We start from the raw sequence: 17,376 nt of genomic DNA, 5'->3' as shown, positions 1-17,376 counted from the left end.
GACTGACTGGCTGCTGTGCAGACCACAAGCTAATGACCAGGTAGAGAGCGCAAGTAGCTCCGATGTATTATAGTATACACACAAAGGTACATGTATGAGAACATGTACCTTAAGTTACCTGGTCCATTCAGGCTAATCCATTCCCTCCTTCTTCTCCTCTTTTCACTACCTTGACTCTCCGTACTAACTAACCATCCATGCTCATTGCTCTTCCCGTCCGTCCGAGTACATACTTTCTAACCCCCAAATGGCAGTCCAGCTGCGCACCTGGCAACCAAGACCGAACCAAACCATGTCTTGAGTTGGGGTAACAATCCCAATCCATCGAGGGGGGCAGTTTCGCACACAAAATGGAGGATCGGACTTGGCACCAGCCCGGATACTATTCACTTACTAACTGGAAACTGGAACCCCGGCCAGCCCCCCCCCCTCTTTCATTGCCCTTCAACAATGGATATATACTTCCTACTTTATGTTTAAATACCAATGAGCTTGATTCTGTTTGACAAATAAGTATTCTCAATTCTGTCATTGTCAACTACCACCTTCACTCATCTCATTTAACTTCCCAAACCTCTCCCCTACATGTACCTTGAAAAGCAAGTGGTTGCTCCGACAACATAACAGACATGCACCGCATTGCATCCATCCATCCATACAGACAGAAAACAAGCGACGGTATCGGACAAACCGCAACCGCAACGAAAAAAAATCTGACGTGTTCCCGTGATTTCCCATTCCGGTTTTCTTCCTTTCAATTCCCATCTCTGTCTCTTCGCTCCTTGGCCCCGAGCTCGGTCTAGCGGTGTCTCGAAAAGCAAGCTCGATCTTGAAATTGACACGACACGACGACACGTAGGGGGACAATTAAAGCTCGTAGTTCCCTAGCAACGTAGACCGATAGTTGGATGAGGCTGGGGGAAAAAAAACTCAATTGCATGCAACCCGATGAAATATCGCTTAGCTTTGTACTCATCCGTACCGGTCTTGTTGTAACAATGACGTTCCAAAAGAGCCGCACACATTTTACATTCATTACTGGGTACTAGGTAGGAGCTCAAAGCACCTACCAATCCAGCTAGTGGTAGGAGCCGTCTTCCCTCAAATCTGATATCGGGTTTCTTGGTTCACCTGTAGCCATTGAGTATACACATGTGGGAGAAAAGCCCTTCCAATTTTATATGATATAACTTCTTCAGCAATTGGACAACCTCATGGCACTTGTACAGGTACTGTACCTTACACACAGAAAAACCAAAACTAAAAAGGAAAACCAAAAACCCGATCTAAGGCTACAAAGGAGATACATTGATTATGGCACAGTACGAGGTACAGAGGGGTCTTTTTGGGCTTGACGTTTGACAAACAAAACATGTGCGAGAGCAGGTGTCCAAGCTGAATGGATGGTCACCCATCCGCCATGATCAGAGGGTGCATATCGGAGCAGGCAGGAGTCGGGTTAACCATCAATCAAGCCAACGCTGCCGCTTGCAACTCGTCCAATCGTTCTACCTTCAATCCCGAGGATTTGTTCGGGGATTTATTGCTTCTCAGCGGGAGGGCTCTGGACGAAGCCCTTGCCTTCATAACCCTCGGAGCTGATGCCGTAGATGGGGTTGATCTTCTCGCGCTGTTGGGTGGAAAAAACCAGATCAGTAATTGTTCGTATAGATCAGGGATCCCTCCTTTCGAAGAAGAAAAGGAGGGTACAAAGGAGCGCAAAATGCATATGAGGGACTTACGAGAGCGTATTCGTTGCTAGCCTCCTGCCACTCCTTGCTCATGGTCTTGGGGAGGGGCTTGGCGAAGTAGTGGACGGCGTAGAAGAGACCGACACCAATGGAGCAGTACTGGAGAACCTTGACGAAGATTCTGAAGGCCTCGCCCTTGGGGGGCAGAGTGCGGGGACCGTGGTTACCGAAAGAGATGAAGTAGGCTATATTGTGGGGAAGAACAGAACCCGTCAGCAAAATTCTGTCTGCGCCAGCCAGCAACCAGAAAAAAAAGCATCTCAGGCGAATTGAGAGAACATACCAGCCTTCTTCTCCTGGAGGGTCAACTGGTGCCAGTCAGCCTGCATGCGGTCTCTGAGCTGCATCCACAGGTCGGCCTGCTCCTGGGGGGGCATGGCCTCCCAGCGCTTCTCGATACCGGCGAGTGTGGGATTCGAGATGGCATGCTCGGAAGCGGCGCGGGTCTGCTGGGAAGCAATGGTCTGCTTCTCAGCCTGGGGACGAGCGTTCAGGCAAGCCATTGGGCTCGAGGCCGTGCGGTAGGAGCGAATGGCAGCGGTGGGCATGGCCGAGCTGCGAGCAGCGGCCCGAGAGATGGACTGAGCGAACATTGTGTGCGATGGATGACGGGGCGTCTGGCGATCAATCAACGGTAGAAATCAACTCTCCAGGAGTAAGAGGAGCGATTCCTCGATAAAAGAGGATGGTGGACGTTGGGGATGGTGGAGTGGAGGGGTGACGAAAGAGTCGCGATGGGGAGGGGACGAAGACGTTCGATGATCTGTGGTTTGAGGTGGAAAGTCGAGTATCCGAACAGGCTAGCTTAGTCCATTTTACCACCACTCTCATTGGCCTGTGACCAAAACCCGTCCCGACCGCCCGTCCGCCTTTGCCCGTCTGACTGAATCCCTCTTGTCCCCCAAGAACTAAGAACATCAGGCGATGTCCATGATATTGATAAGGGGTTTCACCCGTGATCATAATTGTTTTCTTGGCTTGGCGCTCTAGTGCAGGTTTATTCTACTGAATACTATAGTAACGGCACTCTTGTATCCTGGACTGTCAGAATTGAAGGGAACTGGAAATTCCCTTTCTTCCTTCTTCATACGCTCAAGAAAGCCGGTAGCTACGTCAGTCACATCCCTAAACCTCAAAAATACTACTTGACAACTTTACGACGCCATCGCAAGAGAAAGGAGAGAGCACGATCTCCGACTTTTGATGACCCGGATGGGGTTCCGAGTATTGACTTTACACCCACCGCGCCAGTCCTTCTCCATGCTGGCCAACATTAACCTATTCTGTACACGCAAACGCTGAACAAACAAGCACGAATAATCCCTGCCCAGTCGGTGTCAACCCCATAATTTGACAGAATCGCTGAAAATTATACGGTAACTATGTATAGGAAAAGAGAACAAAGCAGAGTCAGGTCGTAACAATCTCATATTGAACTAAGAGTGTGCCAGGAGACTCGGAGAGAACTGCTTCGTTCCTGGTTCCGCCGCGATTCGAGATGATGCGTTGCGATGCAACAACCAGCATAGTTACCCTGGTCCGGACCCAGCCGGCACCGTTATTTATTTACCAGCCTTGCCACCGCTGGCCTCGGCCAGGACGGTCTTCCACTCAATGTCGGACTTGTCGTCAGCGTGGATGGAGTTGTGGATGTTGAGGGCGTTCTTCAAGTTTTCACGGGTGCTGGCGTAAATCATGGACCACTAGGGAACCAGCGTCAGTATTTCAAAGTCCTTCGGCCACCAGAAACAGGTTACGATTGGAAACATACGAGAGTGGGAGCGTCGCTGGGGACCCAAGAGATGAAGATGATCTTGCTTCTGTATCGGAGGGAAGAGAAAGTTAGCAAACCTATGCTTCGGCGGACCCGCAAGGAGCGCAGGCGATCATCGTACCTCTTGCCCTCACCACCGCCGAGCTCGTATTCCACATCGTAGACGGCGTAGCGGGGAGCGGGGTTACCCTTGCTGTCCTTAGCAGCCTCGAGCTTGCTGCGGAAGACCTCGTAGTCCTCGTCCTTGGAGGACTCGTCGATGACGACTTCCTTCTTGTTGTCGGCGATCTTGAAGATGATGAACTTGGTCTTGTCTGTCTTGGAGCCTCCGCTCATGCGGAAGTCGTTGAATGCAGTGATGCACTCATCCGCGATGGAAACACTGTTTAGGCACGGCGATGTCAGCGTAGTCCCGGAGACACCGAGCTCCCCACCACTCCCGACAGAGCAAAGTATCAACATACCCAGATGCGAGCTAGAAGATAGTAAAGGGATCAGCTTAGTTCGGATTATAGCCAACCAAGAGAAGAATGTACCTACCGACATGATAGATTATAGTTCTAGAGTTGAGATGGGGGAAGTGGGCTAGTGGATAACCTGCGCAGGCACGCGATGTCAGTTGGCCAGATTCCCCTATTTATCCTCTGTCGTCACAGCACGGTCGGTGACTGCGGTAAGAAAGCACCGAGCTGAGGAGGAACTGAAAAGGCGACTTACCGAGCACTGAAACAACCTACTAAGGTAATGTTCGAGAAAGGCGGAAGAAATTGGAAGAGAGAGGGTGAGGGGGATTTGAGGAGGGAAGAATAGTGGTAATAATGGGGGGGGGAGAGAGAGGGGGGGGGGAGGGGAATGAGAGCCGAGATGGAGATAGAGGGGCATTTACTTGTTGTGCTTTGCGCTTCAGCGGCGGCGGGCGGGCAGTGGGGGTCCTGCCACGTGATTCGTCCCATCGCACCACCAGCCGCCATTTTCTCTTTCCACTCTTCCCCCTGAATTTGCTGGGCGATGACGGAGTGGCAGTGAGTTCTAAGTTAGTCTAAGACACTACCCAGTTAGGTTGCAACCTAGGGGAAAGGGGAGGTTGAATGCCCACCGGTGACTAGTAGTGCTGTATTATTATAGCATGGGCAGGCATCACCACCACCACCACCACCACCACCATCAGTAGCAGCAGCAGCAACATTCCGCATAATGCGCCTTGTCTGCAGCCTCGTGCCTGCAGCTTTGGCAGACCAGTTCCTCACTTAGTTACCACAAATCCAATACCTACCCCATCTAACTTGTATGGATAGCTCACACAAAGCCATGACGCTTGAGTAGCCTAATCACAATCTATTGACCGCAGTAACCGTCAGTCCCTCGTTCTATTCTCGGAGCTGCAGCCAAAATGAATCTTGTTTTCGCACCGGAGTAATCCGCCGTTGATGGGTATCTAACCATGGAACTAGCCCCGGCTAGCCCAGTGATATCACGTCAGTCCGGTCTTGGTAAGGCTGCAAATTCGATAGCTATGTACCTAGTATCTCCCCTGCACAGCCGTCGCTCGAAGACACGATGCGACTGTAAACGATGATAACACGGACATTATCTCGTTTGCCAGAGTGTATATGCTTACATCATAATTTTATTTCTGTGAAGAACTAGATAAATAGATGCTGTGCGGCATCGCATGATGCGTAAGATGGGAGTGCGTAAGGACATTATTGTCCACGCTCGAGACGCTGAAGTATAAAGATGCAAATCGTGTCTAAATACAAGAACTGCACCACACGCTTGACAAGTGGGTATATAAGAATATGAAGATCGAAAAGAAAGTATTTAAAAGGGCATGAAAATCAGATCGTCTCATGAAACGTCGTCAACTCGACAGAGCGATCCAGCAAGGCCTGGGAAGATCAAGACTGCGGTTCAAATCATCATGAAGAATGCCCGAGATTCGAAGCGCTAAGCCATGTATGAAAGTAGCTGTCAAGTCCGTGGCTCGTAGTTTGGGAAAGCCGGGCTAATTGCAGAAAACGCTCTGTAAACAGCAACCTCAAATCAAACGCGCACGGAAGACCAAGCTAGAAGTAGCACAGGCCTATAAGGCTGCGCACCTGGACCAGAGTAATAGCTTTGAAATCTCATCTATCCTCTTCCGTGTGGCCGCCGTCGATGATTTTGCGCCAATGTTGCGGAAGGCATACGCAGACAAGTGGAAATGCCTTGATCTCTCCTAGCGGAGTCGGAGAAGGGGCCGGCCGTTGTGTGCCATTCGAGACACCGCTATCGCGCTGCTCACGGTGTCTAGCGTCATGGTCATCAACGCTCTCGGGAATGCGAACGCCGGTAGCCCATCCGTCATCCCATATACCGATCACCTTCAGCATCTCGCCTCGGTCCAGTGCGAATTCATCTCCTGCTCGAGGTTGATATGCCCATAGTACGGCCACCTTATCACCGGGATGTATCTCATCCGGCGAATAATAGTCCTGGAAAGAAGACAATTGCTCCGACTGTCCGCTTGTCACGCCTTCAGGTGACGAGTAGTGACCAGCTCCCATTGAGCGCGGTGAGCTATCAGTACCCATACCAGCCAAGGCTGAGTTGCTAGATAGCGAGCCGTGACGCTTGCCAGTTGTTGGGGGTATTTTCTTGGACATAGCACCCGGGCTCGCACCATACTCTGAGTCGGAAGAGTCGCTGTACTTTCCGCCCCCGAACAAGGCGGCCGAAAGGCGGGATCGTGCCGGCGATGAACTGGGCACCTCGCGCAAAGCAGACATTCGAGCGACTCGTCCTCCAGGGATGGCAGCATAGCCATTGTTTACCTGGGCCTGTTGCATTGATGGAGACCCCTTCCGTTGTGGGTTCGGCTGGTTGAGGCCACTTTCATCACGCGCCTTGCGCTTGCGGCGCAAGCAGATGAAAGCGAGTAGGGCGAGAGCAGCCAGTAAAGCAAGCCCCGCCACGGATCCTATCACAATACCTGCGATCTCTCCACCAGATAAGCCATCCGAAGCACCAGCTGTTGAACTTGATGTTGACGTCGACGTATAAATCGGTGTTATCGTTGAAGAGGGAACGGTTACATTCGAGCATCGGGTAGCTGCTCCTGCGCTTTCGCAGCAGGAGTCGGTGGTGTTGTTCGAGCTCGTTTTGCAGTGCGCACACAGCCCCAAGAGATTGGACCGAAATCCACAGTTCTCCGGCTCATTGTCAGCTCCGGCGACGCAGCTCACAGTGATCGAGTCAGCAGGAAGAGCGCAAATGGTGAAGTCGGACCGAATCTGGGCCATGTAGTCGTCAGCCCTTTCAGGACAGAGGTCGGAGTCGGTGATTATGGCCTCTTCGCTTTCAGCCATCTGAGCCTATTCTTTGTCAGTATGCAAACAATATGTCCTGGTCAAATGAGAGTCTAACGCAGGCGTCAGCGCAAAGCGGTCTCGAATCCTGAACGGAGAGATTGCAGTCGTCTTTTGAGCTTTGGACCAAGCTACTGCAGATCACACTGGTGGTGTAGCGGGCATAATAGTCGCTAGTGTCAGTGAGGTTGGCACCTTCGCATCCTAGATAGTCCACGTATCTGCCGAGAGAGAGACTCGTGAGGATTTTGAGTTGGTAGCATAGAGGGCTGGGCAGGCTCACTTTGACTTCACAAAAGACTGCATGACATAGGTATTTAGCTCCTGGTCGAACTGCGTCAAGTTGGAGACATATTGCATGAATGGACTAGGGAGCGCTTAGCATGTCACTGTACTTCACATAACAGCTGGGCATACGTACAAATCCGTATAGAGACTTGAGTTGGTTGATATAGAGGAGGTATTGAAGGCGGGACATTGGGTCGAACCCGAGAGTGAGATGCATGTGCTGGACATCGTTGCAGCACTCAGCCGAGTTTTCCCGTAAATGTGTATACAGGGCTGGTGTGGTGTTTAGAGAGCGTATGACAGACTCAAATCCAGTTTGCGGTTTTGTCTTTGGAGGGCAGTATATCAGCAATCGCGCCCCATGATTTTCTCGTCGCTTCCTGTTGCACGCCGTCAGAGCTGAACCTGGCTGGGAGTGTTCGATTCGATGATGAAGTTCGACGCGCACAGAAACTTCAAACTAGGACGCTTGCAGGAAGTGAAGTCTCGACTAAAGAAACACGGGGATTTGCGGAGAACTGGGGAAGTGAAAATGATAGCACGACGGCAAATGGGCTAGACCCAATCTGCCTCAAAAGCCGGCGGTCAAACGAGCGACTAAAATCTGAAGGCTAACGGGTCAATTGAGGTCGTCCAGAGAGAAGAGGGCCAGGCACCCGGTAGACAACTGAATTGATGAGAAAACCGGTAAGTTGAAGACAAAGAGTGGATGTAAAGTAAGAAGGCAAGCACGAGTCAGAGCTGATTTGAACCTCCAGGCTAGTTTGGAGTCGGTGGCCGTGCTTTCCCCTCCCGGAATTCTTACTCGACTGCCGCTGGAGGAAAACAAAGTCGCTCATCACACTTAAAATAGCTAGTAAAGACCTTCCATCGATATGCGATCGAAAAGAGGGAAACAGTAATTGAGATCCGAACGATGGGGAGCGCGCAGGGTTTGAAGAACTCAGGGAGTGCAATCACCAACCTATTGGGAGTTGGGGAACTGACAAGAGTCAATAGACTACTGAAGTCAATAAGGGGGTTCTGGCGCGGGCGGTTCGCGAAAGCAGCCGGCGTCTTCTCAATTCAACCTGCATCCACAGCACAAGCGCTGAAGTTCACTTCCTCCTCATCCAGGAACAAACCAATTTCTGTTACCGATCGAGTTAGTCGGGCTGGCAGGGAGCAGGTTCCTGTCGAATCAGAATTAGATCGAGAGGTCCCCCAGCTTCGAGCTCCACAGACTATCCGGAAGTGAGCTTCGAGGTAGATCGAACCCATCACCGGCTCCAGAGTTCAGACAAAGAACAATCGCAGAACACATACGTTTGGGTCTTGAATGCAAGGATCCTCGGCGTATCCTATAATTCTGAGTGCGCACTCAGTCCGCACAATTCGTCGTCGCGGGGTTTGAGACACCACCGGAATTTAAGTGATTGTATACAGCTCGTTTCAGACGCTCAACAAAAGCCTAAATGTTAAGATGCGAGCAGAAAATTGAGGGAGAAGAGAAGAGAGAAGACAGATGCAGGAACCGCAAACTTTATTATCCGGATGGTTAGGAAGGTTCTGTGATGCATGGCAAGTCACTGGAGGTATTGTTCCCAACTGACGTGGCACACCTCGACCTTGTGAGGCTGTTAGTGCCAGAAGCATGAACTGAGATGGGCATTTACAGTCAATCTGATGATGATCCACCTTGCTGATGAATTGTCCCTGTCTAAAACCCTGGGTTGAGCCAGCATGCAAAAAAGCTGTGCATGGCGTTCCACACCCTGGTAGCCAGGCATTTATTGACTAAGGTGCTACGAAGTATCCATACCTACAGCAGCACAATTCAGTAGGGAGTTGGGACTGCAAACACGGGAACGAAGCCTGAACCAGAACTCCAACCTGTGGTACGCTAGATAATTATCATTCTAAGCCCTAAGATGGAAGGCCCCCTTTTGGGCCCGGGGGTCGGGACTCGGCGGGTCAGATATGGAAGCCTCCATATTGATCTGTTAATTACGGGGAGGTATATTATCTATCCACTATTTGACCTGGCTATGATTGCTGATTGATGATGTCTTCAGTTCAACTGATAAAGACATGATGATACACATCTACTCAAGTGATCCTCGGAGCTCATTAGGCTGTTTCAGGTTCGATTGCTAATTGTGCGTCAGCCACTAGGAATGCTAGGTTGCTTGACACTGCCGCTGTTGGGCCGATCGCCATTTGCGATAGCTCACAATCCAAGTCATGACATTGACAGAGATTTGTCCACGATTTGCTTCCTCAATTTCACCACGTAAGGTAGCCTCTCTGGCTAGGTAAACTTTTGGCTATGCAGTCCAGCCTTCAACTTCCGGCCAATTGCTGGCAGTAGAGCCGTTCCAGCCAGAGACCACCTACCATGTCGACACTAATCGAGTTTCTGCGAACTCCTAAACTTACCACCCTTGCGTCTTATATAGCGGTCTCTGATAAACTAAACCATAGTAAAGTAGACCCAAAGGATGTAAGGAGCTTGGTGTCGCCTGACTATTCACTGTCTTGAATTGAGTATTGTTTCGGTCTGGAATAAGGGTGGCTGTAAGCCGTGGTGTTCGGACCGTGCAGTACTATGCTTGGTTCCAGATGACAGTTGCATGCGAGCAGATTCAGACCGCCATGAGATGCCTCGCAAAGTCCTCCATATATTCCGCAGATATACCCGAGCCTCGTATTCAAATCAAGACCCAGCAGTGGGAAAGTCAATTCCCCGACTTGTAAGGATTGATGTCGGGTAATTCTCCCGACATGTTACTAAATGTGTACATGTTGTGAACTCTAGATTTCTCGAGGCAGGTCCTTGGGTCTCCGCCTCTGCAACAGAGCTCGGCCCCGAAATCTACCTTAAGACGATGGTGACGCCCTGCTTTGGGCAGGCAGTGATATCGGAAGGGAAAGAACTGATTATCTGGGTTGTAGCGTCGCTGACTTTCTGAGATAGATTGCCTGTTGTTGGAGCTATACTGTACTTACTCCCAATCTTCGAGAGGCAGGGGTCCTTTCTCATGCGCAAAAGCTGGTTATATATACCTCGCCGCCGTGGGTCCGATATCCCTTTCCGCGCCCGCGAGTCAGACGAAGACAAGGTCTATTTCATACAACACTAAACTATCGTCCATATCATATACCCAGCGGTCCATCCATATTGTGCGAAATGAGGAAGTATGTCGCATGACTGGATAGGTTAGAGCCAGCGACTCTGGAATATGAGTATAGTTAGCACCAGTTGACAAGAGAGGTGTAGCATCACAGATGAATGGATATGTCCCATGTTTTCACTGTCGAGCGAGTCAGATTTCTAGTGGTAGAGTACAAGACGATGGAGATTAGTGAATGCTGTTCATGCTGTTCATGCTGTTGTGGAAGGCTGACGCTGACTGTTAAACAACAACAACAATAGCATCGAGAACTGCCCGCTATGTCAGGTGATTGAGTGGCATGGACGACGTCATCTGATCGCGAGCCTGCAGCAGGCATCCATCCATCCTGCCATCACTCCACCACTGACTTTCAATACACCTTAACTCTGATCCACCAGAACAACAAAGGCGTGTCTGAGGTTGATCCTCTCTAGCTACTATACAATCCTATACAATCCTGCTTGCATAGTCCGACGTTCGTCCCATTACCAGTGACTTTACCATTGCGACCAACCTGCGAACATGTGTGGTTCAGACATCTTTCTAGCGATCCTCGCCATTTTCTTCCCTCCGATTGCGGGTGAGCCAGACATCTTGTCATGACTTCGTGCTAACCACAGATCAAGAACTAACACCGTGTGTTCAGTGTGGATCAAAGTAGGCCTCTGTACGGCTGACTCGGTCATCAACCTTGCTCTCTGCTGTCTCGCCTATATCCCGGGCCTCCTGCACGCCTGGTACATCATTCTCAAGTATCCCGAGCCAGACTATGATGACCCCAACTATGCGCCCCTCCCCGGAAATCACAGAGGAGACGCCGAGAACGGTCGCGTCACATATTACTATGTCTCCCATCAACCCATCCAGCACCCATCCCAACGGGGCTATGGGACCATGCCTCCGCAACAACCCCACGTGGCGAACGCTCAGCCTCAGCAGCAAGATCCCGCACCTCACCAACAGCACGAACATGCTTCTGGAGGCGGCGGCGGCGGCGGTAGCAGCAGCCGGGATCACGCCGATGCGCGGCCACCTCCCACGTACGCCGAAGCAGTGAAGGGAGACCACAAAGTACAAGACCATCAGACAGGTCAAGCCTGAATGAGACGAGCACAAACGCAGTTGCCTCGCAACTTTCTGTTTGTTGTCTAGAAATACTGCTGCTGCTAGGGAAAGACCAGTAAAAGGATTGTCTCCACAGTCCTACATACTGTTGGTTTTTTTCTTCCACAAGGCCTTACGAACCACAAGCTACGATCACCTGCTTACAACGAATGGTAATGGATAATGACAATGTGCTATATGTATTTGCTTAACTGTCTTTGATCAGCGCGGTCACGAACTTTCGGGCCCGTCTCGGGGGCCGCTCGCTGATTTGGCTCTTTAATGTGTTGTTGTGAAGATAAACCAGGAGAATAATATTAGCATTAGCTTTAAAGGTAGCTATAGGGTCATAGACCACCATTGTTCGACCAAGAAATTCAAGCCCCCCAAAAAAGTCTCTCTCACCGCATAATCCGTCCGCGTACTAGTAAGTAAGTTAGTAGAGAGGGTAGTGTCCACCAGAAGCCCGCAGAAGCGCGGCGTTTCCGCATGACCGCCCTCTTTTCCGGCTGCCGGCCGGACAAACAAGCCTGAGGAATGAATCTGAGCCGAGTGACTCGTCCGACCTCCAAGCACCCCGACAACGACGACGACGATACAGCATCTGCGTTGGCCTCCTGTTGTTAGCCCTAGCAGCAGCGGTCATGCAGTCCATGCCATTGCTGCTCAGGCAGTCAATCCGGTCCAGCTTCCACGGTCTTAGCCGCACTACTACCACCTCCTCCCGCCCGGTGCGAAGACCGCTGCTACTACTACTGCCCGCCGGTGTCCCGCAGGCTCTTTATCCTGGCCGAGAGACAACAACACCCCGGAGCTTCTCGACCTGCCTGCCATGTCAGTTCCGGACGCAAACCTCGGTGTACTCATCGAATGAACCGGAGAAGAAACAAGACGTGATTATCCTGGGGGCCCCTCCCACTAAAGACACCCCGGCACCGTCACCGCCGCCGCCATCAGCTATCCCTGAACACAACGCACATGTTGAGTCGGATGCGGGGAGAGACAGCCCCGCCGCCGCTGCTGCTCCTGCGGAGGAACAGTCGTCAACGACCGCTGGGCCTGAAGCAGCGGAGCGAGAGGGAAAGAAGCAGGAAGACTATGCTGGCGCAGACGCCGCGGGATCTGGGTCGCAGCCCGGGGGTCTCCCATCCTACCTGGAGAACCGACGGTCGCAATTCGCCAAACAGTTCAGCGTCGTGATGGACAACCTCCAATCGAACATCTTCGTGGCCGGGCAACGACTGAACGACCTGACGGGATACTCCGCGATTGAGGCATTGAAGAAGGACATCCAATTCCAAGGTACGAGAAAAGCTACAGTCTTCCGGACATAAGACCTCCACCACCTCCCAAAAGCCATCCAGATTCAGATTCTAATCCCACTTTTGTCTACAACAGAGGAACGACTTCGAGCCGCCCGCCTGCAAGTCCGCACCGCCAAGGACGCCTACGCCGCCGCCATCAACAACCGATCGACCTCGCAGCGCGAGGTCAACGAGCTCCTGCAGCGCAAGCACGCCTGGTCGGCCGCCGACCTGGAGCGGTTCACCCACCTGTACCGCAACGACCACACCAACGAAGTGGCCGAGAACGAAGCGCAGCAGGCCCTGACCGCGGCGGAGCACGAGGCCGAGGAGGCCGGCGCCCAGCTGAACAAGAGCATCCTGTCGCGCTACCACGAGGAGCAGGTCTGGTCGGACAAGATCCGCCGCATGAGCACCTGGGGTACCTGGGGTCTGATGGGGGTCAACGTGCTCCTGTTCCTGATCTTCCAGATCGCTGTGGAACCCTGGCGCCGCAAGCGGCTGGTCAAAGGCTTTGAGGAGAAGGTCATCGAGGCCATCGAGAAGGAAAAGACCCTGAACCAGGCGCAGATTCTAAACCTGCAGACCGAATTCTCCCAGCAGATGGCATCTGCCTCGGCCAACAGGGCGGAAGCTGCTGCTGCTGCTGCTGAACCCGCAGCAACCTCAGCAGGTGCCTCAACAGAGGAGGCCACCACCGCCATCGTCGCCAGCGAAGCTATCCCGAACGAGCAAGAGACCAACCCAGCCCTCCCGGCGTCCGCTCCGGTACCGCCCGAGACCGAAACCCAGGCCGCACCTCCCGTCTCAAACCACAACACCGACAACAACAAACTACAAAATGTCCTCCAGACCTGCAAAACCCACTATTCCCGCATCCCTCCCTACGCAACCCTCATCGAATCCTCGCGTCGCTATCTCCGGGACCTCTTCAGTGATCGGCAGATCACCATGACCCAGCGGGATCACTCTGTCCTTGCCATCCAGAGCGCTGCCGCTGGTGCAGCTGTCATCGGGCTGCTAGCGTTTCTCATTCGTCCACAGTGAGAGATACGGTTGCACCGTGCTGAAATGGACGTTCTTGTGTATGTTCATGTAACAAGCATTGATTTTCTTTTTGGGCGGAAAAGGAACGTCCTCTTGTATGTATTTGTATAAAGACCTCCCAAGACATAAATAAAGCGATGATCATTTTTTCCCCCGTGTCAACAAACGAGTTTAACTATGGCGGAGGTGGAGGGGAAGATTGATTTAGTAGAACCTGTAATTGTGGTTATGTTCTTGTTTGTCTATTGAAAATGGCAGGTTTAGCAAAGAGGACTAGAGAAAGTCACGACCGAGATCGGCCCACAAGTGTCAATCCATGACTTGTTCAAAGCTCCGAAGGAAGCCCGTACCTGGAACCCAGAGGATCAAGACAAGTGAGTGGCCGAAATGTAAAGGGAAAGGTCTGGGAAAAGAGTAGGATGACAAAAGAAACAAGAGGCTCAGTTTTTATCGGGATCCCATATTAAAACAAAGGTCTCTTTATATCTTGACAAAAGACGGAGAGAACAAAAAAAAGAGATAAGAAAAAGAGGATTTCATCTAAAACACAGGCACATACAGACACAACAACACACGCGTACATACACACAAACCTTCTCCGTCATTCTTCCCTGGCTCTCCAAAAAAAAGGGTTTGCTTGGCTAGCCTGCTCTTTCTATGCTGGCGAAAAGCGCACTTCCCCCCTTGATTGCACATGAGGTTTCGAATTTTGGTCGGGGTTCCGTTTAACCGATGACGAGGGTGTCCTCGGAGGGGAAGCTGTACTGGGGAACCTCGAGGTTGAGGGGAGCGGGACCCTTTCTTATACGGCCGGAGATGTCGTAGTGGGAACCGTGGCAGGGGCAGAACCAGCCGCCAAAGTCACCGGATTCACCGATGGGGACACAACCCAAGTGGGTGCAGACACCTAGACGCAAGAGGAGAGGGTTAATGATTGAGCTGAGGGGGCAGGCAGCACGGGATGCACATACCAAGCATGACAAGCCACTCAGCCTTCTGGACACGGTCCTCATCAGCCTGGGGGTCACGGAGAGACTGCCACTCAGTCTTCTGGGCCTCCTCGATCTCATCCTGGGTACGGTGACGGATGAAGACGGGCTTTCCACGCCACTTGATGATAACCTGTATGCGGAAGAACAGCGGTCAGATATCATAGTCGCACGAGGGCGAACCTGGCTGGGTAGTAGGGGAGTGGAGACATACGTTCTTGCCCTCAGGGATAGCGGCAAGACCGATCTCAACCTTAGCCTGGGCGAGGACGTCGGCAGAGGCGGACATGTTGACCAGGAAGTCTATTGATATGATCCCACGTCAGCGATAATGATCGGAGCGGCAAGGCAAGGCAGCCCATGAATCCCTTCCATCGAAGTCGTTGATTTCCTCCAGTTGTTGTCACCGTCCTCCCATACAAGTCCAAGCTCATATGTAAAACATTGAGAAGAGTCGGAGTCACCCACCCTGAACGGTAGCCTTAGCACCGACGGCAGAGGCCAGACCGAGGGAACCAGCCATGAAGTAGGAGAAGATCTGGTTGGAGCGGGGGCCCTTCTTGGAGGAGTATTTGCTGAAGTCGGGGATCTTCACGGTCTGGTCATAGTCCGCGGCGGGGGTGAAGGGGCTAGCGAAGCTGGATCTGGCGTTGGAGACTCCCCTCCGCTGCTGGCAGGAGGCGATGGCGGCGCGAGGAGTGGTGAGTTGTTGCCGAGCGCAGGCGCGCAGGACGGAGTTGGAAGCGGAGGCGAGAGACATGGCGAATGGAGGCAATTGCACAGTCAATTGCGAGGATAGGGAAGGGTACCGCTAAGAAAGTGGTGGGTGGGGAGTGGAGGAGGGGGGGGGAAGGAAAGAGAGATATCCGGGGAGGAGATCGGAGGAGGATTTGATTTTCCTTGAGGTTGGAGGTTGAAGTCGGAGGCCCGGCACTCATACGGAAAGTCGAACCAGAGCTTTCGCTACGGCAAGCGATCGGAATCACGGCGCATTTCATTGGCCCGCAACACCCGTCTTAGTCAGAATCTCACCTGACGTATTGCCATATGATTATCTTCCAATCTAATCATTGGTATCTATCTACTGCATGATGAAAAGTATCAATACAGTTGCTGTTAGACGATGCTCAGCAAGCGCCGTTTATTCAATAATAAATATATACAATGCTTGACCCAGATTGCACGGTGCTGGACTCTGGTGCAATGTCATTAGTTGTCACCCTGTCCGTCCCGATCCCTTCCCGTCCTATGCTATTATCCAAATTCCCAATGCGGTTGACCAGAGACCAAATGAAGAGGTCCGATTGCTTTTGACCAATGATGAGGAGAAAAGAAAGAAAAAAGCAAACAATAATCAGACAATTTTGTAACCAAGCGGACCCCCAAAGAACTCCCCAATGCCATGCAATGCTCCATCAGATTGTGATCATTTGTCGCAGTCACTGGTCGGCCATCTCCACATCTTCATTCTCCGTCGGTGCCTCTACCGTTCGATCCACCATCATTGTCACCGTTGGTGGTCGAGAACCCCTGGATGGTTTGTCGTCTGAGCCCGGCTGAGCCTTTTCGTTGTCTGCCTCGGGCTTTCCTTCTGGCGCTGGAGGTATGCTGCCGTTCAAGGTGCGCTGTCCCTTTTCGTATCCGGCTTCTCTGCTCGCCTCCTTGGCCCGCTTCTCCTTGAATTGCTTGTACGTTGTTGTCTTGGGGATCACGTCGGCGAGGAATTCGAGGTTATCAATGCGCGACACCGCCGTAGCTATAGCCAGAACCGTCAGCCTGTTGCACAGTATTTGGGCCAGGATCTTCTCTCATACTAACCAAGGTCCTTGTATTGAATCGTTTTGCGTGGTTTCCGTTCCGACTTAACGACATTATGGCCTTGTTCGGTGAGGTATTGGATAAACATTTCCTGCATGACATGGGACGATATGTGAGCCGAAGGTGCCTCCATGAGACCACCGAGAAGAAAGACAAAGCACGAACTGTAGCCATAGCAATAACGAACGTAGCGTTACTCGAGCACTGAACAATATCTTCGTCGAGTTGGATGATCTTTTTAATTCGCGTTACTATCAAGTATGATCAGTCAAAGTCAGCTGGAGACATTTCTAGTCCACATACTGGGAAGAGCGCTCTGGCCGGTGATCTCTTGGGAGGCCGAAGACTCGGCCGCAGATTTGTCTTTGGGAGGCATTGTGCAGGCGCGTCGAGAGCTTCCCCTCGGAATAAGAGCAATCAGCAGCTGATGGTATGGTTCGAAGTTTCAGAGAAGAATTATATAGATCGGTATGAGTTTGTGCGAGCTGGTGTTGAGAAAGTGGTCTGCGGAGGCGGAGTGGGTTGACGATAGCGATGCGCGCGGGCCTTGAAACCCACCGCGCGTGGCGGGAGTGGAAATTTGGTCCAATCTCCAAGAATGATCCTCAATAGAGAGGGACGCACTTGGTTCTTTTTTCTGTAAGTTTATGAACTTGTGTCTCTGTAATCGTCTGGACAAGTGCAGCCCTGGTAATTTACGACCCTAGAGATCTTAATTATTGTTTTATTCTTCTTGCTTCGCAAGTGTAACAGTGCCCCCAAAGCGGAAAGAATCCCAACTCCTTTCCACCTCCATTTT

At 51.7% G+C, this 17,376-nt stretch overlaps 7 protein-coding genes across 7 annotated transcripts; 2 read left to right on the top strand and 5 right to left on the bottom strand.

The window, feature by feature from the left end:
* Positions 1 to 1,124: 1,124 nt before the first annotated feature.
* Positions 1,125 to 2,462, bottom strand: ASPACDRAFT_77252 (cytochrome c oxidase subunit IV family protein). The gene is made up of 3 exons (XM_020204917.1): positions 2,035 to 2,462; positions 1,743 to 1,936; positions 1,125 to 1,630 (listed from the first exon to the last, which is right to left on the bottom strand). Exons 1-3 carry the CDS (start codon positions 2,342 to 2,344, stop codon positions 1,541 to 1,543), a joined length of 594 nt encoding a protein of 197 aa, XP_020057861.1. The 5' UTR covers positions 2,345 to 2,462; the 3' UTR covers positions 1,125 to 1,540.
* Positions 2,463 to 3,313: 851 nt separating this feature from the next.
* On the bottom strand, positions 3,314 to 4,071 carry ASPACDRAFT_59211 (actin-binding ADF family protein; the record flags this gene model as incomplete). The annotated part of the gene is made up of 5 exons (XM_020203422.1): positions 3,314 to 3,454; positions 3,523 to 3,571; positions 3,647 to 3,907; positions 3,990 to 4,000; positions 4,066 to 4,071. The coding sequence occupies 5 exons, from the start codon at positions 4,069 to 4,071 to the stop codon at positions 3,314 to 3,316; spliced, it is 468 nt and encodes a 155-aa protein (XP_020057860.1).
* A 1,580-nt stretch (positions 4,072 to 5,651) lies between these two features.
* Positions 5,652 to 7,388, bottom strand: ASPACDRAFT_26721 (SH3 domain protein; the record flags this gene model as incomplete). The annotated part of the gene is made up of 4 exons (XM_020199443.1): positions 5,652 to 6,878; positions 6,931 to 7,093; positions 7,156 to 7,239; positions 7,294 to 7,388. The coding sequence occupies 4 exons, from the start codon at positions 7,386 to 7,388 to the stop codon at positions 5,652 to 5,654; spliced, it is 1,569 nt and encodes a 522-aa protein (XP_020057859.1).
* Positions 7,389 to 10,837: 3,449 nt separating this feature from the next.
* Positions 10,838 to 11,416, top strand: ASPACDRAFT_59209 (putative stress response RCI peptide; the record flags this gene model as incomplete). The annotated part of the gene is made up of 2 exons (XM_020203421.1): positions 10,838 to 10,895; positions 10,962 to 11,416. 2 exons carry the CDS (start codon positions 10,838 to 10,840, stop codon positions 11,414 to 11,416), a joined length of 513 nt encoding a protein of 170 aa, XP_020057858.1.
* A 647-nt stretch (positions 11,417 to 12,063) lies between these two features.
* Positions 12,064 to 13,770, top strand: she9 (putative mitochondrion biogenesis protein (She9); the record flags this gene model as incomplete). Its single annotated transcript, XM_020203420.1, has 2 exons — positions 12,064 to 12,721; positions 12,818 to 13,770. The coding sequence occupies 2 exons, from the start codon at positions 12,064 to 12,066 to the stop codon at positions 13,768 to 13,770; spliced, it is 1,611 nt and encodes a 536-aa protein (XP_020057857.1).
* A 725-nt stretch (positions 13,771 to 14,495) lies between these two features.
* rip1 (ubiquinol--cytochrome-c reductase catalytic subunit RIP1) lies at positions 14,496 to 15,519 on the bottom strand (the record flags this gene model as incomplete). Its single annotated transcript, XM_020200986.1, has 4 exons — positions 14,496 to 14,677; positions 14,742 to 14,892; positions 14,974 to 15,062; positions 15,228 to 15,519. The coding sequence occupies 4 exons, from the start codon at positions 15,517 to 15,519 to the stop codon at positions 14,496 to 14,498; spliced, it is 714 nt and encodes a 237-aa protein (XP_020057856.1).
* A 327-nt stretch (positions 15,520 to 15,846) lies between these two features.
* ASPACDRAFT_116312 (histone-fold domain-containing protein) lies at positions 15,847 to 17,334 on the bottom strand. Its single transcript, XM_020195980.1, has 4 exons — positions 16,881 to 17,334; positions 16,743 to 16,828; positions 16,578 to 16,668; positions 15,847 to 16,515 (listed from the first exon to the last, which is right to left on the bottom strand). Exons 1-4 carry the CDS (start codon positions 16,951 to 16,953, stop codon positions 16,199 to 16,201), a joined length of 567 nt encoding a protein of 188 aa, XP_020057855.1. The 5' UTR covers positions 16,954 to 17,334; the 3' UTR covers positions 15,847 to 16,198.
* Between the last annotated feature and the right edge of the window lie 42 nt (positions 17,335 to 17,376).

This window comes from Aspergillus aculeatus, assembly GCF_001890905.1.
Source record: "Aspergillus aculeatus ATCC 16872 unplaced genomic scaffold ASPACscaffold_5, whole genome shotgun sequence".
NCBI lineage: Eukaryota > Fungi > Ascomycota > Eurotiomycetes > Eurotiales > Aspergillaceae > Aspergillus > Aspergillus aculeatus.
The sequence above is the reverse complement of the archived record's forward strand: the minus strand, read 5'-3'. Positions and strand labels throughout refer to the sequence as shown.

Excerpts from the sequence above, each read along its gene's own strand:
- ASPACDRAFT_116312 (XM_020195980.1), bottom strand. The coding sequence starts at position 16,953 with ATGCCTCCCAAAGACAAATCTGCGGCCGAGTCTTCGGCCTCCCAAGAG. Across the intron at positions 16,829-16,880 it reads CGGCCAGAGCGCTCTTCCCA|TAACGCGAATTAAAAAGATC; the intron begins GTATGTGGACTA and ends CATACTTGATAG. Across the intron at positions 16,669-16,742 it reads TCGTTATTGCTATGGCTACA|GAAATGTTTATCCAATACCT; the intron begins GTTCGTGCTTTG and ends CATGTCATGCAG.
- ASPACDRAFT_77252 (XM_020204917.1), bottom strand. The coding sequence starts at position 2,344 with ATGTTCGCTCAGTCCATCTCTCGGGCCGCTGCTCGCAGCTCGGCCATG. Across the intron at positions 1,937-2,034 it reads CCTCCAGGAGAAGAAGGCTG|CCTACTTCATCTCTTTCGGT; the intron begins GTATGTTCTCTC and ends CCCACAATATAG. Across the intron at positions 1,631-1,742 it reads CTAGCAACGAATACGCTCTC|CGCGAGAAGATCAACCCCAT; the intron begins GTAAGTCCCTCA and ends TCCACCCAACAG.